Below are 26,198 nucleotides of genomic sequence, written 5' to 3' on the forward strand. Positions count from 1 at the left end.
ATTCATGATTCAGACTCCCCAACTATTGATGTATAAAAATATTTTGAATAAATTTCCTTGTAAAAAAATTGTAATATTTAGTTATTTTATAGACAAAATAGAAATCACACTATATATATGTGTGTTCGCAAATTGAAAATTGCATGATATAGTGATTAATAGATAAGCATGTTTCATGCCTACTAAAAAAATGCATATATCCTTCAATTATTATTTTTTGTTACATTCTTGATTATGTTTTACTAATTTTTTCCCCTTTTTGTTGGACATTGCTTCAATTGTTGCATGATATAGTGTTTCAATTGTTTCTCATATAGATCTTAGAAAAATTATATTAAAATTTCATTATACTATAATAAAATAAATATATTTATTCTATTACGCGCGCATGCACACACACACATATATATTACGTGTGACTGAAAGGAGTTAGGAAATTTAAAAAACTAAGATTTATTTTAGTGAATTCACAAATATTTAATTTTTATGGATTTTGTATCAATTGTTGTCAATGCAACTAAACATGAATAAAAAAGTCATATTCTAAATTTATTATTATTATTCCAACTAAAAATTATCTTATATAGAGTTTATAAAAAAAAAATCATATAAATGCATTTAATATAAATAATTAATGCACAACTATAGATAATTAATATATGCATTTACTCTATTGGCTAATTTAAAAAACTAATACTTTGATATAAATGACCCATCACAACAAAATACCTTGGCATGTTGCTACCAAATTCTTCTATAATTTTTTTTTTTTTAAAAGCTTCCCACCATGGTTAAGATATTGCATTTATTATTATTATTATTATTATTATTATTGTAAAAGCAACCCCCCAACAAACTACAAAATTAAGTCTTAAGAATATATTTTTTTTTTTGGGTAGAACAAGATTTTTCTTTTTAGAAAAAACAATTATGTGGATACTCATTATTATTATTATGATATTATTTGAATAATATTTATTTTACAATATTATTAAAGGCCAACAACTGGCTAGTCTGTATGAGTTTCTGGTGTGCTTGCAAAACTGTGGCCTGTGGGCTATCTATGATTGAAAGAACACAGAGGAAAACCAAAGAAAACACAGAGAGAGAGAGAGAGAGAGAGAGAGAGAGAGAGAGAGAGAGAGAGAGAGAGAGAGAGAGAGAGAGAGAGAGAGAGAGAGAGAGAATTTCCGGTATTGAATGAATACTGAGATTGATGAATGAAAGCTTGATTACAATTAAGTTTGTTATGTACAATATATATACCATCAAGAAAGCATAGAAAAATATCTTAGAAAATATCTCACAAACTGAGACTCACTCTAACAAAACAATAACTAACTCCCACACGTGCACACTTATAAACAATTAGCCAAGCCTGATTTACATAACATAAATGACATGCGTTTTATTTACTCTTCTTAGACGACACTGGTTTTGGTGTTACTGTTGGAATTGTAGTTGCTTCATCTGTGTCATGAAGCTCTTCAATTTTACAGCTTGAGCTTTCATCTCCCCTCAAACAAAAGGGGAATTTCCACATGAGTTTGGATGTAAGCCAATGAAACCAAGGAGAAGGTAACCCCTTAATAAAAATGTCAGCAATTTGATCATGAGTAGAAATAAACTTCACCAAAAGATCACACTTAAGAACCCTTTCTCGCACAAAATGGTAGTCAACCTCTATGTGCTTGGTCCGAGCATGAAACACAAGGTTTGAAGCAATAACCAAAGCACTAACATTATCACACCACAATAATGGAAGCTGAGGAAGAAAGACACCCAAATCTCAAAGAAGCATACGAATCCAACAAAGTTCAACATCTGAAGAGGCCAATGCTCTATACTCAGCCTCAGTAGAAGATCTAGACACAATAGCTTATTTCTTGGCAGACCAAGTAATAGGACAATTCCCAAAGAATACAACAATCCCAATAATGGACCTACGATCAACAGGATCCCCTGCCCAATCTACATCACTATAAGCAGATAAAGAGATAGGGCCAGGGGTAAAAGCAAGACCATAGTGTAAAGTCCCTTGAATGTATCTCAAAATATGCTTAGCAGCTTAAAGATGGTTCTGAGTAGGAAAACTCATAAATTGGCAAGCCTACTAGACTGCAAAAGACAAGTCAGGCCGTGTGAAAGTAAGATACTGAAGGGCACTAACAAGACTTCTGTATGGAGTAGGATCAACAAGAAGGGAACTGTCATGAGGAAGAAGGTGCTGATTAGGGGAGCAAGGAGTCTTGCAAGGTTTGCAATCAATCATTGCAAACTTAGCCAACAAATCTAAGGCATACTTTGTCTAATGCACAAATAAACCATTGGATGTATAGTCAATCTGAAGGCCAAGAAAGTAAAGAAGAGGGCCTAGATCCTTGAGATCAAATTCAGAACCCAACTGATGAATGAGAGAAGCAGTAAAGGAAGAATCATTGCCAATGAGAATGATATCATCAACATACAACAAAAGGAAGACCAAATGACAACCATGCTTGTAAATGAAGAGACTACCATCAGCACCTGAGGCAAAGAAACCAATGTGAAACAATTGAGAGGTAAACCTCTCAAACCAGGCCTTAGAGGCTTGCTTAAGACCATAGAGAGCCTTATGGAGGAGGCAGGCATGCTTAGGAAATTTAGAGTCAACATGCCCTTGAGGTTGAGCCATATAAATTCCTCCTTTAAAAAACCATGTAGGAAAGCATTACTCACATCAAGCTGTCTGAGTTCCCAATGTTGATTCACAACCAAAGCCAAGAGCAACCTAACAGTGGCAGGCTTCAGAATAAGACTAAAAGTCTCCTCATAGTCCAACCCATACTGCTGAAGATAGCCCCTAGCAACCAACCTAGCCTTGTATCTAGCAATGGACCCATCACTGTTCCTTTTCAATTTATACACCCATTTATAGGTAACAATATTCTTATTAGCTGGGCTAGGAACCAAAGACCAAGTCTTTTGTTGCTGAAGAGATTTAAATTCAGAATCCATGGCTGCAACCCATTGAGGATGAGCAATGGCAAAAGATGGTGGTTTTGTCATAGTGTAGTCATGAGTAACCTGCAAAGCTTTAGGCTTATATATACGATGTTTTGATCTTGTAACCATAGAATGATTATTATGAGTGACAGGTAAAGAAAAAGCAAAAGGAAGGGCTAGAGTTGAAGAAGAAGAAGCAAGTGGCGAGGAAGATGAATCAGGTAGAGAGGCAGGGACATCAAGTATAAGTGGTGCATCAGGTGGAGAGGGAACAACATGTATAGGCAATGAAGAAGCTAGAGCATATGGTAATAGAGAAGTAGTGAGATCCAAAGGAATGGAAGAAGGAACATTAGTAGGATCAGAAATGGGAAAGGAGGAAGGAAACCAATGAGAAAAATCTGAAGTGAAAGGAATATAAGGATTAGTGCAGGCAGAATTATGAGTAAAAGGAAAAAGGGATTCATTGAACAAAACAAAACAAGCAATGTAAATTCTATTAGAAGAAGGATCAAGATAGATATAACCCTTGGATAATGGAGGATATTCAAGAAAGATGCACTCTTTGGACTTAGGTTGAAGCTTATTTTTATTATAAGGTGTCAGGTATGGATCGCAAGCACAACCAAATGATTTAAGAGCATGAATAGGAGGATGTCTGGAATAAAGGGACTACCAAGGAGACTTGAAGTTCAAAACAAAAGAAGGCAACCTATTGATAAGATACACAGCAGTGGAAAAAGCATAAGACCAGTAGTTATAGGGAAGATTGGATTTGTAGAGGAGAGAAAGGCCAGTTTCAACTATATGCCTATGTTTTCTCTCAAAAACACCATTTTGCTGTGGAGTATGGGGACATGAGGTCTGATGAAGAATGCCATTAGAAGAACAAAATGCTTGAAAAATAGTGTTAGTGTACTCAGTACCATTATCAGTCCTAAAGACCTTAATCTTGGTAGAGTATTGAGTTTCAACAAGAGCTTTAAAATGTTTAAACACAAAAAGAACTTCATGCTTATGTTTCAATAGAAATAACCATGTAAATCTTGTACAATCATCAACAAAAATCACATAGTAGTTGAAACCAAGGACATATGTGAGAAGGGCAAGACCCCAAACATCACTATGAACAATATCCAAGATAGAATTAGACATAATGGAAGTTTTATTCAAAGATGACTTGTGCATTTTAGCACTTATACAATATGTATAGGAAGAGCAAAGTTTTTCAATCTGAGACAAAGACACATTCTTTATTACATTTTGCAAGGTAGAATATAAAATTCTAGAACTTGGATGTCCAAGTCTATGATGCCAAAGCAAGATCAGATCAGGTTTGATAGAAGCAAAGGCAAACACACTCGACTTAGAGTTGAAAGTAGCAGAAGATGAAAGTGTAGAAGCAATTGGAATGGGATACACTCCAGCCTTACTTAACCCTTTGTAGAGGATCCTCCCCAAAGGCAAATCCTGAATTGTGAACTTCTCAACATCAAAATAACAAAATGCATTATTTTGAAGACACAATTTATGAACAGACAAGAGATTGGATGCAAGATCAAGAACTCTAAGTATATTATTAAGCCTAAAATTATGAGTATAAGTTTGAAGTTCACCATGACCCACATGAGTGACAGGAAGCTCTTGTCCATTGCCTACAATAACTGTCTCATTGCCCTGAACTGGTTGTTGATGCAGTGACAACTGAGATAGATTGGGAGTAACATGATCTGAGCATCCAGTATCAGTAAGTCAACCATTGCAAGACTGCACTTGTGAAGAGTTAGCTACCATTGAAGCTAACTTAGCAGGAGCATGTTTTCCCTGATTTAAGAAGTCCATCTTGTGATAGCAATCAACTGCTATATGACCATTTTTACCACAAATTTGGCAAATTTGCCTATTGGATTGACCTTGTCCTCCTTGAGACTTAGATTGATTATACTGTGAACCTGAATTAGGATTGTAACCTGAATTGTCATATCCTCCAAAATTAGGATTATAACCTGAATTACCATATCCACCAGAATTGTGACCACCATTAGCATTATATCCACGACCTCCCCTTCCTCTCTGATTATTGTTTCTACCACCTCTTCCTCGAGGAAAACCCTAATTCTGAGGTTGAAAATTCATTGCCATGGCCACTAAATTAGGATCAACAGCATTAGCTTTAGATCTCTTTTTAATCACTCTCTCTTCAGAATTGAGTAGAGTGTTTAGTTCTTCAATAGACAAAACATCACTACGAGTCCTGATTGCAGAATTGAAAGAATCATATTCAGATGGCAATCCATCAAGAGCCATATGAAGAAACTCTTCATCATCAAGAAACACTGAAACAGCAGCAAGCTTATCATGAGTCTACTTGATCTTTTGAAAATAACTATCAATTGAATCAGAACCTTTCTTGATTGCATTCAATTCATTTCGAAGACTCATCACATGAGATCTTGAAATTGAAGCAAATCTCTTTTCTACTACTTTCCAAACTCCCTTCGCAGATTTTTGCCCAACAGTGAGAGCAAGAATTAAAGGAGACAGAGTTGAATTGATAAAAGTAAACATAGCTTGCTCACAGTTTTTCGAGGAAATGAAACTAGGGTTAATCTCAGTAGTGAAATTACCAGAAGAATCTTTGAGATAACGATCTGGAGCTATAACAAAATCATCAATCACATCAATCATTGAGTAAGTTTCAAGAATTACCTCAATTTGATGCTTCCAAACAATGTAATTGCCATAATCAAGCTTGACAGTCATCATCAAAGACATATTGGATAGCAAAAGCAGTGAGGTATTAGTAGGTAAAGTTGTATTAGCTATAGCAAGTATTGAATTTGAAGTAGAAGACGAAGAAGTTGCATTTGTGGAAGCCATTGTTTTGGATTCAAGCTTTGATACCATGAAAGAACACAGAGGAAAACCAGAGAAAATAGAGAAAGTCAGAGACAGAGACAGAGACAGAAATTTTGGTATTGAATGAAAGCTTGATTACAATTGAGTTTGTTATGTACAATATATATACCGTCAAGAAAGCATAGAGAAATATCTAAGAAAGTATCTCACAAACTGAGACTCACTCTAACAAAACAATAACTAACTCTTACACATGCACACGTATAAACACTAAGCCAAGTCTGATTTACATAACATAAACGACATGCGTTTTATTTACTCTTCTTAGATGACATTGGTTTTGGTGTTACTATTGGAATTGTAGTTGCTTCATCTGTGTCATGAAACCCTTCAATTTTACAGCTTGAGCTTTCAATGATTGTGTAATATATCTACCATAGGAATTGGGCTCTAGTGCAGTTTTCTTGGATTCAAGTACACTCCATTTAGTTTTTAAATATCTCATTTCTAATACGATGGTCCTTCGTGTGTTTTTATTGTTTGGTTTCAAATTGTATAACAATTTTATCTAAAGATTAATAGAGTGTTGGTTCAACATGTAGATCAAGAAGATTATCGTGCAAAACTGAAAATTAATTATTCACAACGAAAAATCTTATTACATCCTTGCTAATTGCTATTGCACACTTTGTACCCACTTCATTTTGATATCGTGTTTTTAAAACACAATTTTAGTCTATGTGACAATGTGTGTACAATGAATGTGTAATAAAGAATGTGTAACTATCATTACTCTTTCCATTATGTGTGAAACCCTTCTGAAATCTTTGCACATATCAGCACAAGAAGTGTTTATTACACACTTAATTGTGAGTAAGTACACACAAGTGTGTCATAAGTTTGAATGATAGAATTACCTATAGGGAAATGGTAGTCAATATGCAAGACCACCCAGGACCATTCTATCTTTAGTAGTTGCACACAATACACATGACATGTGCAACATGCTAATTTCTTGATTTTTGTTGTTTCTTGTTAAAGTGATTCATTGAACTAATTTAAACAAGGGCGGTTTGTCAAGTGGTTTGTTTTTTCCTAAGTACGAACAAATTTTTGGATTAAATCTTACCAATGGAAGGCCAATTGAAAGAGTTCGCTTTATGTTTTTAAGTAAGAAAATGTTTATTACTACAAGTTTTGCTAAAAGACGCTTACAAACATCACAATGATTATGATTTGTGTGTCACATTAGTAAAATAATAAATAAATTTATTTATTAATTACTTTTTTGTCTTATATTTAAAAATTGACACATCAACTTGCAAGATAAATGTGATAAAATTTATGATATCCATAAGTAACATCACTAATTTAATATACATTTCTCTTTTTCTTTTATTTTTTGTATTGGTTACTGGTTAGGTGAATGATTGTGAAGGCTTGAAGGTATATTTTTTGAAGGGCTTCCTGCTAAATATCCATAAAAAGAGATTTTTAGATACTTTATCAAATTACAGGGTCTTGCTGGTAGTACCAAGAAAAACGTCAAATATATCCAACTAAGGACCCATAGTCATTGGACCAGAAAAGATTTTTTTTTTTTTTTTTGAGCACATTCTTGACCCAACAGATAGAACAACCAATTATTTATAAGCAACATGCAATGCATATTATATTATCATATACTCTCAAAGAGACAAAGATGATAAGTTGACAATAGTCATGATCTCCAGTTGGGGGCTATTCGCAATGTCTGCAACTTCATCAATAGTACTTGGCAAAGAACAAGACAAGTGGCTCGCTTAATTTATAAAATAAAAATAAAATAAAATAAAATAAAACTTGAAACCAAAATTAACTAACGCTTATGTTGGAGCCTCTTTTCTCAGCAGATTATACATTAAGGTTCGAAGTCCAATACTCAGAATCAACCACAGACAACCCACGTGGCTATTTGTAATAAGGGCGTGAGCCCTGCCTAAATTAATATTTAATGTTCTAACTTATGGCCCAACCTATGGACAATTTTATGAGTAGAAAACTTGGTGGTCATCTCCTTTAACTTTTCGAGAAAGTATCTCTCCCTTTGTAGTTAAAATCAAGTGTAACCTTCACCTTAATAATTTCTCAACCAAGTAATAAAGCCAAGTTTTCCACAACCCTCTCCCGAACATAAAGAGTGCTTTGAACCCCTTCGAATTTACTATCAAGTGATTTGTCGAATGGACTAAAGACATCTCTATTTTGTAGAAACCAAATCGTACCTATTATAAAAGGGAAATTAAAGGGGACCAAAAAAGAAAGGCAAAACATAAATGGCAATCAAAGAATACCTATCTATATTGCCTCATTCTCTCTAAAAAAAAATCAATCTTGCCTCATTCACATTTTCCCCTTCTTATTCTCATTCACTTAACTTATATGAAAACATTCCATCAAGCATGCACCCATTAGATCTCACATTATCCATTCCAAACAAATTCTTCTTTTATTTTATCATATTACTATGTACAATATTTTACTTTCCCCGAGTTTCAACGAAAACTATTATGAACCAAGTTCATGGTCTGACTGATTCGGATGTTCTTCTACGACGTACTTCATCTTACCAAGTTGAATGAGGACTTGTGAGGCAAAGCATGCACACCCACTTATTGGTTTCACTATGTGGGCTTGTGAGGTGTGTTTAGGCTAAGATTGACTTCACTGACTCGAATGTGCTCTGCATATACTAGACTTTTATGATTTTTTTTTTTTTTTTTTAAGAGTTTCAACCTATGGCATTATAACTTCAATTATTAATTGGCAAAAACTTGCTCAAGAGCCTATACACTGCAAAATGCCACGCTGAATGACTCATACGATTCTGCTAACTTCTTCATTATGTTTGCCAGTTGCCACTATTTAATGCCACCCACTACGACGAAATACCTCGGCATGTCGCTACCAAATTCTTCTTTAAAAAAAAAGCTTCCCACCATTGTTGAGCTTTATATATATTGCTTTTTTATTGTAAAAGTAACCCCCAACAAACTATAAAATAAACCTTAAACATTATTATTTTCACTATCCTTTATATTATGAACATTATAAATCCTTACTTATTCTATAAGGGAAAAATATTTTTGAAATTATTCAAATATTTATTTATGTTATTTCATTGTTTAAGGGAAACATGGAAAATTATTAGGTACCTTGGAAGACTATAAATGCATACTTCCTCCTCTCATATGAACGGTGGGTCCCATCATAAATTTAATTAGTAGGACCTACCATTCATGTGAGATGAGAGAATACGTATTTATGGTATTATGGAAGTACACAATAATTTCTCAAGAAACACAATGATAAAGGGTGATCCATTGGCAAGAGCTATGGACTCGACTTGCAGAACAACTTCAGGTCCAACCACCGTCATGAGTGAAATACCCATATTCCTAGACCAAAATAGAGTAGTAGAATTGTCCCAGTTTCCCAAAATTTTCTGCCATCACTGGAGATGATTAAAATACAAGTATGGAACATATTTTAAGGTTCACCGTTCACCTATATAGTCGGGAGCTGTCAAATCACAATTTTGTAAGTTGAGAACGCTACCAAATTCTTTAACAGGACAAGCAATTATGTGGCATACAAATTCACCATCAAATTTGATCCATGCCTGGGTTGAAATGGAAAAAATTTTCTCACATAAATGATAAAGTAACCTTTTGAGATAGTAAAATATGATGGGATGACAAAACCAGTTAGAGATACTCTTACAGATTTGGAAATAGCACAATAGCAGACTTGGCTTGATTGGAGGAAAGAGTAGGGGTAGTCGCAAAATAGTGCTTATACTTTATGCCATGATAATTAAGGAATCTAGAATGAGATGTCTAATCACACCACTTGAAGCAGAAAATGTCAAATTAGCTCAAGATGGCTTAGATTTTGAATTAAGAAAGAAATTCAAGGGAATGACTTTCTTATATTTGTATGAATTATCTGAAAAGGGTAACTAGATACGAGAACATCTTGAAAAGGAGGAATTCATCATTTGGAACCTTTTATCAAGACCCAAAAAGAAATTGACAATGTTGAGGGACATTAGTAAAAAGGAAATGTCCAAAAACACAAGAGCCTAATAAACCTACACCCCAACTTAGACATATTCTTTGATTTAAATATGGCTAATGAAATGTTTAAGTTGTTACTTGAACAAAAACAGATTAAATTGATAGGTAAACACAAGGTGCCATTGCAAGAAGAGTTTTGAGGAAAAAACTAGTATAATGGCATAATTCATTTGCACATTCAACCAAAAAATGCATACAATTTAGAAATATTATACAGGACAAAATTGAGAGAATGATAGTGAAGCCCCCTAGGAAAACGATGGAAGCATATGTGAACCCATTTCCTCAATAGTTAATATCGATGTCATATCATCATAAGTAAGTTTTGTCATTATTGCAGATACAAGCTTTAAAGATAAGGTAGAAGCCAGATGTTTAATATGCAAAAGAAGTGTGTTTTACAATTGGTTCAAGATAAGGAACACCTGTTTCTCAAAAAAGAAAAAGATAAGGAACACCTTTTTTTTTAATACCAAGATAAGGAACACTTGCTTAAGTAGCCATTCAGAGTGTTTCATCGAGCTCATCTGGCAAGAGGACCTTTTTCCAGGGTGTTAGAAATTGGGCTGGTTTTGGTTCAACCCATAAACCATGGCCCATGGATCGTCCACATGGGTTATCTGATAAGTAAGTTTAAATTTGAACTTAACAGATATTGATATGAGTTATCAATATCAGTAGTGGAGTAATTTAAATTTAACAGATGAGATCTTTTAGGGATCACATATATCTAATAGTAAGTGAATCTCTACTAGTATTTAAATCACATTCTTGTGAATATACGTATAGTTTTTGAGTGCTCTCTAAAATAAGAGATCTCTCTGGGACACCATCTACTGTTCCCTAGAATTTGGAGAATTTGGAGCGTGGAAATTAGGAAAGACTCTAGTAGCCTCTCCTGCGACTTGGAGGTGTTCCACAAAGGAGATCGTGAGGAGTTCGTAAAGCAAGCAAAGAATAAGATCCGGCAATTTGGTGATCTATTCCACCAAAGGTATATGTCTATATGACCTCTAGTAAAGTATATAATTGTTCAACATAGGGCAAGAATGCCATTTTTCTAGAAATGGAGAGGATCTTGTTCCCTTTTCATGAAGGGTTCTTGCTAGGCTATCAGGAATGGTTAAAACACCAGAATTTGACATGATAATGCGCTTGCAAAAGATGCCATAAGAAGTCGCCTAGTGCGTCCATTGTTTCCCCCCAAGAAGATGACCTTATTGTGAAAAACTTGTTAGGCCATGGATTGGTCGATTTGAGAGAAAATTATAAAGTACTCTGGAATTACCGCAAATGTGTACTCTCTCATTCTCTTATGAGATCTACCCAATGAGAGATTTTGGTACTGTAAGCGACTAAATTTCTAGTTTGAAATTAATCAAACAAGTAAAATAGTTTCACAAATGCGAATTTTGTATTGATGATTGTGTGGTACAATTCTCTGGAATTACAAAAGAGTGATCCTCTGATTCGATCTCCTTGCAAAACTTACTGATTAGATTTACGGTAATGTGGATTTGACTTGAACACAAAATATCCTTCAATTTGGTTGAGGGATGGATTGAAGATTACTGAAAATGGAATTACAATGAATCTCTGGCTATGAGCTTGTTTAGAAATCCTTTGTTCTTCGCGTTCTTCGTGTTCTTCGTGCGTTCTTCGTCTTCGAAGGTTTTGTGGTGGGAGTTCTTCGGAGCTTTAGAGGCTTGAATCCGTTGAGCTTCAATGATTTGTGATTTATTGATGTTTTCAGACACTTTTGGCCGGATTCCTGTGAACTTTAGGATCTAGGCAGATGATTTGGATGATTCTGCTTCGAATGTTCTCCGATTTTGGGGTTGAAGTTCTTGAAGGCTTTGAGGCTTGATCTTTGCAGAGCTTCTTCACTTCTAAATTTTTTTGGTCCCCCTCAATGTCTCAGGAAGGCTTCTATTTATAGGAGTTTTGGGGTGGGTGAGCGACACGTGGCGGAGCTTGATTGGTGACACATGTCACAGCTTGATTGGTCCGCTTAAGTCATCGCTTACACGTGCGAGGTTGCTTGAGTCATTGCTTACACGTGCGAGGCTGCTTGAGTCATCGCTTACACGTGCACTGATGCGTGATTGGCTCTTGCATGACACTTGGCAAATTTCTGTTGGCTTCTGAATAGTGATAGCAAAACCTAGCAACAATACATGGTGTTCTGTAATTGGCTGTATTTTGTGGACTTGATAATGTGATGTGTCAGCTTGTGATAGGTCGGGAATTTTCCCTCTCTACAGGTACTATTAGCCTTCCCAAGAATCTAGCCGTAAAATCACTAAATCTCCTTACAAGCAAAAACCAGAAAAGCAAAGAAAAAAGTTAATCGTGCAGAATTCACCAATCCATAGTGCATGGCTCTTTGGGATCAGAAATTTTCCTCCACTAAGGTCTCACTTGATGTCAATCCGAAGTGCATGTCAATCAAAGAAGACGGCCTCTTCAAGTGCATGTTAATCGATCCTGTTTTAGATATAGGAACAGTAGGTGAAGATAATGATCAAAATTCAAATGGGCCTTATCAAGATAACAAGCTACACCACAATGAGAGATAATAGGGATAGAAATTCAATTCAATTCAAATACTTGTACTTATCTGATTTACTCAAGTCATGTATATCTAATATACTATATATATTAACAATAGCAACAGAGAACATTTATTCGGCCAAAAGCAATTTATTACTTTACTGTTTTATTTGAAACATGGGTCGTAATTAAGTCATAAGTCATAACCAATAAGGAAAAAGCCCCATGTGGCCATGTTCCTATGTATGTTAAATGCAATTGTTCATGTTTGACTTGAGGCATCATATTTGACCCTGAACATAATGTATCTTTTGATTCTTTTTCATATGATCTATTATTACGTGAGAGGCGGGAGAACAAAGTTATTCTAGAATTACTAAATAATAAGTCATTAATTTGGGAGTTATTGAGAGTTAGAGAATTGAGGATTCAATAATATTGTTTCAATTTGAGAAGCATAATAATGCATGCATATTTGAAACGTGATTGAGCATGACTAGATTAAACGTGATTGAATTCTAAATTGAACTAACCCAAACGAATGAAGTAATAAGGCATAAAATAAAATTTGAATAAGAAATTAAAGTATTGCAATTAAACTTGCTTACATTAATGAAACAAAACTGAAAACTCACTACAAGAGAAGCTTAAATTTCTGTGGAGTGACTTGTAAGTGATATTACAAAGGATAAACAAACAAAGTTTTGGTATTGACTATTGGATTGAATTTGAAATATGTTTCTCCTACACAAATGAAACTCAAAAAATTAATGAGTACAAGATTTGAGTATAGAAAATGAGTACAGAAAATGAAAATAGAAAATGAATACAATCTCAATACAAACCAAACAGGCCCTTAGATTCAAATCTTTATTTTCCTATTTTAATTATCCAAAAAAAAAAAAAAAAATGTATATGAATTGAAGGGTTAAGCTTGTTTGTATATGAATGTATGTGCGTAGATTGATGTACTGAACACAAGCTCTGTCGTTCACGACTGAAACACCAGCTATCAAACATTAGAGACAGCTTTGAGCTCTCCACTTGCGGTCGGTGAGGATGTGTTCGCAATGGTTATCTCCTTATGCAGGTGATCTGACTCAGCTCAAAAACGATTGACATTGACAAAAATTAGTTTATACTACTTATCATGTTTTTTGTGTTGGTCAACGAAAACTCTCATTATCTCATATACACAAATGGAGATTAAATTACTTACGTCCAATTTAGCAAAAGAAACAACGTATCATTTTCCTAATGGGTTTATTAATTAATTGTAAAGTAATCCTGCCTTATTAATTTACGTCTTTTCAATCAACAAAAGTTGTGGCTCAGAGGAAAAATTAAAGTAAAGAAGATAACTTTTTTCGTTGTGAAGTTGAGAGGATAAAGCCTACATCCTTTTCACTTGAAACTTGAAAGGAAATTAAACGTTTTTTTTTTTTTTTTTTTCCCTTGATGTGAAAGGTGGAACGTTAAAGGGAACAAGGTGGACTCTTTCACTGTTATTACTTATTAAGGAAATAAAATATAACATAAATGATAACTTTGGTAACCTTTAAAATTTGGATAAGATCTTGAATATGGTTTATTTTCAGTATTTTTTTATTTGAAAATTTTTTTTATTTTAATAAAAAATTATCACATCACCGATTATCTAAATAAAAGATGAAGATTAAAACTCACTACTATTTGTTATTATATATTTAAAATAAAAGAAGATCTTCAGTTAAAAATGTACTAAAAATAAACCAAACCCTAAGATCTGAATAATCAAATAATATGAACAGAGATGTTAGTTAGAAAACTAAAGATTTGTTTGGAAAAATGAGAAATGAGGAGAGGTTATACGGTGCAACATCAATGTAAATAGGGCCAACTGGTCAACCCATTTTATGGGTAATGGTTAATGCCTAATGGTGAATTCCTTCTTGTTATTTTGTGTTAGGAAAATCATACCCTAAGAAGCTTAAAACAAATGTAGGCTCACGTATTTGAAGAACAATATACTAATCATGAATTAATCTAGGATTTAACTTAGGGTTCTCTAGTATATTGATAAAAAAAAATCCTACATGCCACAATAGTTTTACCATGTTAAATAGATGTCTAGCCTATCATTAGTATCATGTTTGGGACACAAGATCATGCTATGTTAGCTAGACAACATAGGTGCCATATCAGTTGCCTTGTCAATCTCATGTAACATGTCGCATGTGTTCTTAGCAATGCTAGTCTCACACACAAAAAAGGGGCTTACTTTATCTTGGATATAAGACAATACATAATTAAGTAATTAAAGTTGCAATTTTTCTATTAAAAAAGAAAAAGAAAAAAGAAGTAAAGTTGCAATCTAATTTCTAATTTTATATCTTGTCGTTAAGAGAAAGATAGATATTGTTTGGTGTATGGCTTTGTAGGAGATTAGATGACTAATGTTAACAATCTATCACTTAGAACATTAGTTTACAAAAATTAAAGTCTCAGACTATTAAGTTAGATTAATTATCATTGATTATCTAACACATTTGTAATATATATTTTTGAAACAATTTAAGGTTTCAGTTAAGTTAAGTTTCTATTAGTCTTGTATTTTAGAGGCCTTGTTAAAAATGATAAAGGAAAATGTTAAAACTACTACAAAATGTTTACAATATGATGTGACAATGACTCTTGTAAGAACCAGAGTTGAGTCCCTAGCCCAAAAGATAGATGGACTTAGGCCCAAAAAACCCAAAATAATGAATTTGTAGAGAGTAGGTTGGAAAGCTGGGCTAAAATGAGCTGGATAACAAATAAAGTGGGCTTAAATGATAAAAACAGGAAGATATATTGATTTAAAGTAAAGAAAACCATCCTCAGCACAATCCGAGGAGATCAGTTCTTATATGTTTCTCACAAGTTTGATTACAGATTTGATTTCTGATTGCTCCGATGTTTCTCTCTTGATTTCCCGATCCACCCTCCATGGAGGGTCTCTTACATTATATAGTTTTCTTTGAACGATCTTGGCCCCATACTTGTTGATCATCTAAGCCACTACTTGAGTGTTTGTCCTATCGGACACCCTCTTAGGCCCTCTATGAGTTGGGGTAGCCAAGGCAGCATTGTTCAAGAGTCTTCTTCACATTAATGCAGCCAGAAAGTTAGCTGCAGAGCATTTAATGCAGTGGCAACAGCTTTTCTTTAGATATTTCTTAGCTTCCATCCTTCCTGTACGTTCATAATGCATGTTCCTATTAGTGAAATTTCCTGAAAGGTCACTTTGAACGAGAGGATAAGCATTTGGTATGTGCTTCGTTTATCCGAGGAGATACTCTCCCTCGGACCACCTCCCCCAACCTTTCCATTTGCAACATACTCATGGGACTCTAAACTTGACACTCTCACTACTGTTTATTCGCCCTCGGACCAACCAACGTCCTCGACCAAGGCCCAAGGCTCAACATATAATTTTGGGCCCTTATCCCTAAAACTCTAATTGATGAACTTCAACAACCTAATTAATGAATGTTCAAATTATTTTTTATAATTAGTGACATTTTAGTTTTTAAGCTTATAGTAAAATTTATAATATCTTTAACACCACTCTTTAAAAAAAAAAAAAAAGTACATAACAATTTTTTTTTAAATGTATTATTATAAAATTTTGGGACTTTTACAACAAGGGACGAGACCTTTTTTTGCCAAGGGTAAAAACATTTTGTAGTGAGAGCCTTAGGCTTAGGCCTTGGGTTAGACTTATTTTTTTTCACAATTATCCCATGTAACATATAGTAATATTGACTACTTTATCGCTTTACATGGACTCATTATTTATAAATTGTGGCACATCATATTGTTGCACAAAAGAATGTAGTTGTAGATTTGAAAATGTATGGAACCGGGGCAGATCACACTGAGATAACAAAGGACAAAAAATGTGTGTCTCCAACCATTTTGACTATCTAAATTTTGGGAGGAAACTGTTAGTCCTTTTTATCAAGGACGACATGACCTTGAAACTAACGACCACATGGTACAGTAAATTGGGCTGCTGCTTCAAGACAAGTGGCTTTTGTTGGGGTTTTTTCTACAAGTTTTTATGGAGAGGAACAATGAGCATGCCTACTTCTAGGTGACATAAATTTTCTTCTTCTCCTCCTCCACCCATAACCAAGCAATACATTTTTCTTTTTCTGAATAACCAATACAATCACTCAATGAATGCAATTATAAAAGTCAAAAGCGAATCTTAAACCCCCTATATAAAAAAAAAGGGAAATCTTAAACAAGTAATTTATTAGAGCATTTCCAGCAGCTTCTCTAAATTTTTGTATTGTTTGGAGAATGAACAGTGATATTTAACTTTTATATACCCACTTTTTCAAATACACTTCCAATAAATTCTCTATCCTATTCTCTATCTCATTTAAATATTATTTCTTCATTCATTATTTATTCTTTTTTTAACAACTATATTTTTCAATAAAAAGCGTTATATTCACAACATTTTTCACAATACTTTCACAAGAATCACATCAAAATCTTATGTGGAAAGTTATTACTAGTTCTGATTTGAATCCACAACTAAAATTATATTTTTACTCACCAATATTAGTTAATAACAATATACTACTTAAAATTTATTGTGAAAATATTATAATAGCTAAATTGTATTTTTCCTTTGTTTCTTTCAACCGGCCATACGTTTCCTTTTTTTTTTTTATCTATTTCTTTTCTCTTGATTTTCCTCCACCACACACGTATACCCTTATCTCCACCCTCTCCTTTTTTTTCTCTACTTTCCTGTTTCCACTTCATTCCAGAACATCCCTCCCTCTTTCTTTCTCCAGCTCCCTTTCTCTACTTTTTTTTTTCTTTTTCTACTTGATTCCAAACGGAGAAAGAGAAAGAACAGATGGGTTAGATGGCTCCGCTCTCTGTGCCGCCACGCCTTTCGCTCCGCCGTTGCCGCTCATCTTCCTCCCAACGCAACTCAGATGGTAGATAGCTTGTGTCTTTTTTTCTTTTTCTTTTTCTTTTTTTCATATTTGCTTGTTCTGATTCAATTTTATTTTAAAGAATTGGATTTTTTTTTTTTTTTTTTTGTGTTTGGATTATGTGAGAAACGGAGAGAATGAGAGAAAAAAAAATCGGAAGAGAGAGAAAGAATTGATATAATAGTAGCTGGATAATTTTTTAAGCAGAAAAATTGGTTTGGAGTTGCTACAGTGTTCTCTAAATTAAGAGAATTACTGTAGCAATTCAAAAATAAATTTGGAGAATTTGGACATTTGGAGAATCGGCTGGAGCATGAATAGTAGACTTTGGTGCTCCAAAAATAGCTATACAAAGACTGTTGGAGATGCTCTTATCTATGCATATTTCGTGGCAGGTGATTCTAACAGAAAACACTTTAAAAGAACAAACTTTAGGTTATTAACAATAAAAGTTGAAACTCTCTCTTAAAAAAAAAAAAAAACAATAAAAGTTGATTCCTTTGGAAAACTGATTTAATAATTATTTAACATGCATTGACAATTTCAAAGGAAGACCACAGTTGGTTGACAATCAATTGTTTAGTTTGTTTAAAATTAAATAAAATCCTCAAATGATTAAACATATTAGATATAGATCAAATTCAAGATTGGTGGGTGAATTTATTAAGTACTATTAAACTCAATAAACTAAGCATAATCTATGTTTAGTTGTTTACTAATACTTATCCACAATCACAATACTGCATTAATACCTTATCAAAAAAAGATTGCATTAATAATGAGTCCCCAGAATAAAAAGGCAAAAGCAAAGCAACCAATTAAAAAATAAAAAAATAAAAAAAAAACGCTATATCCACAATATTTTTACAATAAATTCTAGTTGTTAGATTGTTTTAGGTTTTAAATTTAAATCCACCACTGAAATTACTTTTTCATCCACTAATAATTACAAGAAACAACTTATTATATAAAATTTGCTATGAAAATGTTATAGACATAATTTTTTTTTAATTTTAAAAAAATGTCACTCCTTAACTGTGTCAAAGAGGATCCGTTTGATAGATGAATTTGAATAATATTATTTGTAATTTTTTGAAATATGTGTTGATGAAAAAGTATGAAAATATATATAATATTATTTAAAAACTGAAAATAGATTGTTTAGTTAGTCAAATAGAAACTGAACACGTATCCGAAAGTCACTCCACACAAGCTCCATCCGTTAGTTCTATCCACTTGGTCGTTGATAGTACCTACGTAGCGTAAATAACCTCACTACCACCGCCAGATTTTGGCGCGTATATGCCACTCTCGTTCAGAACCTCAAAACATATATCGTTCTCGTTCCCCCGCTTCCAATGTTGTAGACTTTGTAGTAATAGTCTGATAGATAGATGAGAAGATTAAATAGTAAACTTCATGATACCTACGCAAAACCAGGAATGATGAAACTCAGTAAAACCTTTCTCCATCGATGTACAATTTGCTTGTCTTGTCGGCTGAGTATCGTATTTTGTCCGTACGCGTCAGCCTAGTTGGTGTACTCTCTACTTTCTAGTAATCACACCCAACCAATCCGACGTTTGTTTCCCACCACAGATTCAGATATTTCAATATCTCTGTCTGAATAAATACTCAAAAGGTTATAAGCTTTCTGGAGTTCCGATGGTTTTTTTGTTATTCAATATCTATTGGTGCTAAATTGTTGGGTTTACAAGATTCTCTCTGAAAATCTGACCAAGACAGCAGTCCTCACCCAAAATATCTTTTTAAAATCAAATTTTCCAGCTTCGTTGGCTTCAAATCCCATGAATTTCAATTTCATTTCTGAGTTTGATACTACATTTCTCTCCCTCAGTCTTTCCCAGAAAATTTACAAATTCAGGTTCAAATTCAAGCTGTAAGCCAAATTCAAGTTCTGGGTTTTGGGTCTCTCTCTTTCTATAACTATAAAGGATTCAGCTTTAGGATTTTAAATTCACGGGGTTTGGTGGGGTTGAGATGGGTGCTAATATGTCTGCTGGCGTGTCGGACACGGATCCACCATTGCAGCTCAGGTTGGGGGATATACCGGAGAGCTGTATAGCATCGGTTTTGATGTACTTGGACCCACCTGAGATTTGCAAATTGGCCCGGTTGAATCGGGCTTTTCGAGGAGCTTCTGAGGCGGATTTTATATGGGAATTGAAATTGCCGACGAATTATAGGTATATTATGGAGAAAGTGTTTGATGAGGAAACTATGCTCAAATTGAGGAAGAAGGATGTCTATGCCAGGCTTTGCAGGCCTATATCCTTTGATAATGGCACAAAGGTATACCTCGTTATCTCCGTTTCAATGTGTTTAGGCTTTTTTTTCATTTTATTGATCTGTTGTGTTGGGAATTTTTGTTTGTTGTAGGAAATTTGGCTGCACAAAAGTACTGGTGGCGTTTGTTTGGCGATTTCGTCAAAGGCTCTGAGGATAACCGGAATAGATGACCGGAGATACTGGAATCGCATTTCGACACAGGAATCTAGGTGAGCTAAGTTGATTATGTCAAATATCAATTGGATGATTTTGGAATCTGTCAGTGTATTTGATTCGATCCTAAATTTACAACTAGCAAAGTTTGTTTTACTAAGAGTAGTATGGTATGATTTGTGGCTTAAATTTGAAGTTATGTCCTGCTTGAGAAGTTGAGATGTTCTGACTTATGACTTGTCAAAAATAGCCTTGGATCCAGAGAGTAAAATTCTTTGAAGCGATGCAGGATCTGGAGATATGATTCGAAGTGTTGGCAAATTGTTTCTCTTTTAGTCACCGTCCTTTGTAAGTTAAAAAGGTTGGTCTTAATCAAAGTGGAATTGGAGGCGCATGTGTTTTTTAAAAAGGTTGATCTTAATTAAAGTGGAATTGGAGGTGCTTGTATTTTTCCTCACCTTCCTTTATGATATATGACGATATTTTGGTTGGAAATGAAGCATTCAAGCTAAAAGAGATGACAATAATTCTCTTGGAGACAAAGAAATTAAAGAAACCAACGAATAACTTTGAAGTTGGGCCATTAATGATGAACTCAAACTCAAGTTGTGGTAATTTTGACAGGGGAGAAGTCAAGATCAAATTCTAGACCAAGCAAGGATAGATGATGTGGAGTACAATTAGTCTTATGGGTTGGGATATTTACAATATCAACGTAGGTAGTTGAGAGCTGATCTGGAAATGTTTAAGAAAAGTCATGATTGTTAGAAGTTTGTGCATGCAACACTTGTTACAGTAGATAATGAGGAGGAGAAGGATGTTTTGATTGCTACCAAAGGTATGGATTTGGTTAAAATTTCATGGGTTTAAGGTTCTGTCTATGTAAACAATGGTTTGACAAATACAAGGCCTGCGATAAAGATTTTGTTATGTTGGCTTTGTGGAATGCAAAGTTGTGGAGATAAGTATACTGAAAATCAGGATGTTTGATGGGTTTGTAAAAACTTTTTGATAATGTGAGACATGTAGCAGAACTTGGAAGGAATTTGATTTCTTTATATCGGTTGGATTCTTTGAATTATGATTATTTTGCAAAAAGTGGAGTTATAATTTAGTAAAGATGCTTTGGAGGTAATGAAGGAGGAGAAGCTTATTAAGATTTTTTACAATCTAGTTAAAGGTGGAACAAAAACCTAGGACTAGTGTTTGGTTAAATCTCCACAAAGGGAAGGAAAGATGGTGATGGATGGAAAATAGTGAGGTTTGTTAAGAATTAATTGATATAATTGATAACTCAAGTTCGATTAAGAAGTTCAAGTGCTGCTTGAACGGAATTGATTGTATCACTTGTTGAGGACGTGGTGGGGTACCCCTACCACAAAGGGGTGCCAAAGGGTACCCAAAAGTGTACCAATGAAGACTTCTCCTCATGGATTGGAGGTAGAGATTTCTTGAGTCCCACCAATGATTTGGTACATTTAGAGATTTCTTGCTGGATTTGAAGTCTCATATTCATAAAAATAAAAATTAAGGTGATGCAATGTTTTCTATGTAGGGTGGTAATTTCACATTAGCAAGAAGAGATTTAAGGAGGTTTAATATATGGGTGATAGAATAGCTCATGTGTTTTGTGTTGGAGTTGAAAGACAACTTTTTGTCTAATTTGTTAGTGTGAGAGTACCATTGAGTGTATTGAGGTCTTGGGTTTGAGAGTGTTAAAGGTTGTCAGTTTTTTTGCTGAGAATTTGTAATCCTTACCATTGGTAATGGATTTGTTGTGGACAGCCATTTTGGCCGAATCACATTAAGCTTCTGGTGGTTGCTATTTTATTGTTTTGCGTGTTTTCTACAACAGTAACGGACTACATTCTAATTTTCATTTATTTAATACAGGATAGGAGAGAGTATATGCAAGTGATCAGTCTAACAAGAGATGGTTGGTTTGGGCAAACACCTAGCAAAAAAGTTACATTGCAAAAATTTCTATCGGCCAACTTTTCCTTTTTTTTTTTTTTTTTTTTTGTTGTTGTGTTGTTTAAATTTTCTGATCAGCGCTCTTGTTTCCTTTTGAGACTTTAGATGATGTATGTTTTCTTGCATATAGGTTCCAGAGAGTTGCTTATCTTCAACAGATCTGGTGGTTACAAGTAGATGGAGAATTTGAGTTCCAGTTTCCACCAGGGACATACAGTTTGTTTTTCAGACTTCAGCTTGGTAGGTCTTCCAAGAGACTGGGTCGTCGGTTTTGCAATCATGAGCACGTTCATGGCTGGGACATAAAACCTGTGAAGTTTGAGCTAACAACTTCTGATGGTCAGCATGCTGTATCACAGTGCTATTTGGACAATCCGGGGAATTGGGTCCAATACCATGCAGGAGACTTTGTTGTCAAGAGCACCAATGTATTGGTGAACATCAAATTTTCATTGACTCAGATCGACTGCACTCACACCAAAGGTGGTCTCTGTGTAGACTCTGTGTTTATACTCCCCACCAGTGTAGGAAAATAGGCTAGATTGCTTTTGTAAGCAGGAAAAGCTGTAAAATTATAGAGGTGTGCTGCCCAATAGATGCTTGGCTGCCCCAAAAGGAAGAACATTCAAATTATTGTGGTTTTTAGGGGCTCACAATGTTCTTTCCATGTATGATAGTGTATAATTGCTGCTTGCCATGGTTGAATTTTTAGGTTGTTTGCTGTTGATTTTAACTAATATAATAAAATGCTTGATTTATTTTGTCTTAGCATTTGTTGATAGTGCTTAATGTGTGTAATAGATTATTAATTTCCCTTTTGTTTTTTGTTCCCTGGTCTCCCTTGAACAGAAACAATTACTTTTGTTGTGCTTGAGCTGCCTTTGGTACCCTGACCATCTTTTTCCTTCTTTAGGTGCATTCTCTAATGCAGAATGAAGCCGTTTAGGCTTGAGTTGAGCTGCCTTTGGCACCCTGAGTATTAATGACAATTTTTGAATGACACTGTTTAAGGCATTAAGCATTGTACCTACTAGTAATTTTGGTGTCCGACTTGCAGGATGAGCCTAAAATTTTCTTTTATTGGTTGGTAGAAGGGGAAATTTCATCCATGCTTAGATGTGCTGTTGCATCATTGAGAGCCTAGTAACTCTGGTCTTTGTGGTGTTTCTTTTGTTTCCAAAAAATTTAGGGTATGTTATCCTTATCTATCAGTGATTACAGCATCCTTCTTATCTTTAATTTGTTTCTTGATTGCAAATCTATAATCTATATCCCTATCAGCTTGTTGTGTTGACAACACTTTCTGGTTGTTTTCATTTCTGGTCCCTGTCCTAGAGTCACTGTCCCTCCCCCAACATTAAAATAAATAAACGCTTTAGATAAGGATGTTTTTAGGTTAGGTCAAGCAGAATTTGGATTCTGCTCTCACATGAAGTAGCTTAATAGTACTGGCTTGTGCCCTGCATTAGCTGCTCCTGGGCTTAGGTTTTTATTTGGCATAGGTCAATGAGTTGCCCAATGTTTTTTGAGTAAAACCGACAGAAATGTTAATTGATAGAACAATAGCATTGTGTACATCCAGGGCAATACATTGTCCCCCCATTTGTTTTTTTGAGAAGAACATCCAATGCCCAATTTAATTATATGTTTTATGGTTTTTTTTCATGTTTAGCCAAGCCTTATTCTGGTTAAACTCACCCTTAACTATGAAAATTGAATGACATGTGATGCCCTCATGCACAAGCCACAAAATCCATGAATTAGGATGCAGGATCCTCACAATGTCATTCAAATGAAGGATCCTCTTCACTTTAAGTAAAATGGAAGGAGTCCATTTCATGGTTATATATATAGAGATGTATTTAGTATCACATTATTAAAAAATTTAAAATAAAATACTCACTAGTAGACACCCAGTGAAATAGAGGCACCAAAAGGTAGAAAGTTAACAAGGATTATAATGAGGTAAGAGAATAGAAGCATTCTTGCTAGTTTTTGATAGAACCAATAATTAAATATTAAAAAAAGTTTCAAAAAACAGAAAAAACCAAGAAGAATCTTCAATCTACAACCCCCCATGCTTTAGCACCTTAATGCTGTTCTGTAGCGACATGAACCCCCAATTCCTTCTCATTAGCTGCTACCTCTTCCTTAAACCTCTTGTATATGTCCCCCCTATAGAAGTCACGATTTCTCATAACCAAAACAAACAAAACAAGAGCTCCAAAAAAGTTTGCACCTGCCAATATTACAAAAGATAGCCTGTAACATTCCTTGCCCATACAGGTCAGTTCTTTCACCATTGATCTAGTCATCCCCTTAAGCGCAAGTTGCTTCAATGCCTCTTTATCGAAAAGCTTTCCAACAACTTGTACATTAAATACATAAGATCCAAGAGGGCTCGCAAGTTGGCCACAATTGAAGAGAGTGGAGTAATATTTCAATCCAAAAGGCTCGGATATAATGGTGAAAAGTAGAGTCAATTGGGCTCCATATGAGAAATCAATAATCAAAGAAGCAATATAGACACAACTCGGTAGTGGAAAGGCAATGAGGAGGTCTCCAACCCCAGATAACACAAGGGAAAGGGTCATCATAAGAGGGCGTGGGACTTTCCACCTTAGAAGTATGATTTAAGATACAAATCCAGCGAAAACTCTACCAAAATAGTTCCAAATACTTACCAGAGAAACAAATGTACTAGTAGTGTGTTGTGGATAGCCTAAGGACTCACCAATTTGTCCTAGATTGTCCACAGCAGTTAAGCTACAACCTAGTCCACAAAATGTAGCCACAAAAATAATCAACATGTCCAAGCTTAATAAAGCTTGCAATATGCTGTAATCTTCACCTCTGGTTGGTTTTTTGCAGATCTTTCCACAACATGAAATATCCTGATTAGTCTAATTTTCTGAACTTTGCGAGTGTAATATAGTAGCTGGTTTTGACTCTGGCAATGGTGGTCCATCCACAGTTATCCTATTAGGTGCATCAACCGGTTTTCTCTTTTGCCTCCAAGTAGCTAGTTCTTCTCTTATTGCAATAACAAGGGGAAGAAAAATCAAAACACAAACAGCAACACAGCTTCCCACGTAGCCATAGTGAGAGAAAGTGACTTGCTTTTGAGCAATGGTTAACCCCATGAGACACAAAGCTATGGCAATTGATATATAGAGGTACTCATAGAAAACCTTCAGCTCATTTGAGTGGGAAGAGACTTTCATTGTTCTGATGGTATACACAAAAACCATAGAAATTAAAGCCGGAAGCCATCCAATAAGAAGAATCAAAGATTTTGAATCATCCCCATAGATGACCAAATAAAGTTGTGTAAATACTGCTCCACTAAGGCCTACATAACCCTTCATGAGTCCAAGCATGCTTCCTCGGCTTACAGGGAAGTTCTTCACACATGTCACAAGTGCGCAGTATTTGCAAAATTTTGTGAATTTGCACCAACACATATGTAGAGACACATCTGCCAAACCTTGGGCTTGGGGATCTTTCCGCATACGGCAAGCCAAATGAGAAAATACCCGGCAAAGTTCATGGCCGAGCCAATTAATAACACAAACCATGCTGGGGTTACCTCAGCAAGAAGGCCAGAAAGGACCCCAACATTAGCTCCGAGGTCCTTGCATGTGCTTAGGAGATTAAGCGTGGATTGATCATAGCCAAGGGTGGCTTTGATGTCTTCGGAGTAGACACCAAAAAGATAAGTGGCACCTGCGCCAGTCATGATCAAGAATGATGCGAACATCATGAACCATTGGCCTCGGAGCGTTTGTATTACAAAGCGACCACAGCTGGTGCCTGTAGTGTGAGTATCCATGGTTGTGTGTAAAATCTCTCTACCACTTCTCTAGTGTAGTGCAATTATGGTGAAAGACTACAAGTTTTTTACTTATAAAATGGTTGAGATGAAGATAAAATTTGTTGAAAATCATTGCCTAATGTTATGTGGATGCTAGATAACATTTTTCATTTGTAGATAAAGAGTTTAATTTGGATACGCACATCTAGTATCTCTGCTTAATTTTTGGATGAGGAATAAGCATTGTAGGGGGCTATTGCATGTCTGAAACAGCAAGATTTGCATGAAAACTTTGCCTGACGTGCTCTTGTTATTCGAGTAGGTGTTTGATGTGAATTGCAGGCTTGTAGCCCTGTTTCACTGAGGGCATATAAGTTGTGAATAAGGAGATGGGTATGCCCATCCAGTTACATTTTATGATGATACACTTGTAACACTACACTCGCAATG

The 26,198-nt window shown here is 34.9% G+C and overlaps 1 protein-coding gene and 1 pseudogene across 1 annotated transcript; one reads left to right on the forward strand and one right to left on the reverse strand.

The window, feature by feature from the left end:
* Positions 1–18,792: 18,792 nt before the first annotated feature.
* Positions 18,793–22,702, forward strand: LOC126697006 (F-box protein PP2-A13-like). Its single transcript, XM_050393793.1, has 3 exons — positions 18,793–19,810; positions 19,898–20,016; positions 22,065–22,702. The coding sequence occupies exons 1-3, from the start codon at positions 19,499–19,501 to the stop codon at positions 22,468–22,470; spliced, it is 837 nt and encodes a 278-aa protein (XP_050249750.1). The 5' UTR covers positions 18,793–19,498; the 3' UTR covers positions 22,471–22,702.
* A 1,192-nt stretch (positions 22,703–23,894) lies between these two features.
* Positions 23,895–25,753, reverse strand: LOC126697005 (protein NUCLEAR FUSION DEFECTIVE 4-like; annotated as a pseudogene).
* Positions 25,754–26,198: the final 445 nt, after the last annotated feature.

Source organism: Quercus robur, chromosome 8 (assembly GCF_932294415.1).
Source record: "Quercus robur chromosome 8, dhQueRobu3.1, whole genome shotgun sequence".
Lineage (NCBI taxonomy): Eukaryota > Viridiplantae > Streptophyta > Magnoliopsida > Fagales > Fagaceae > Quercus > Quercus robur.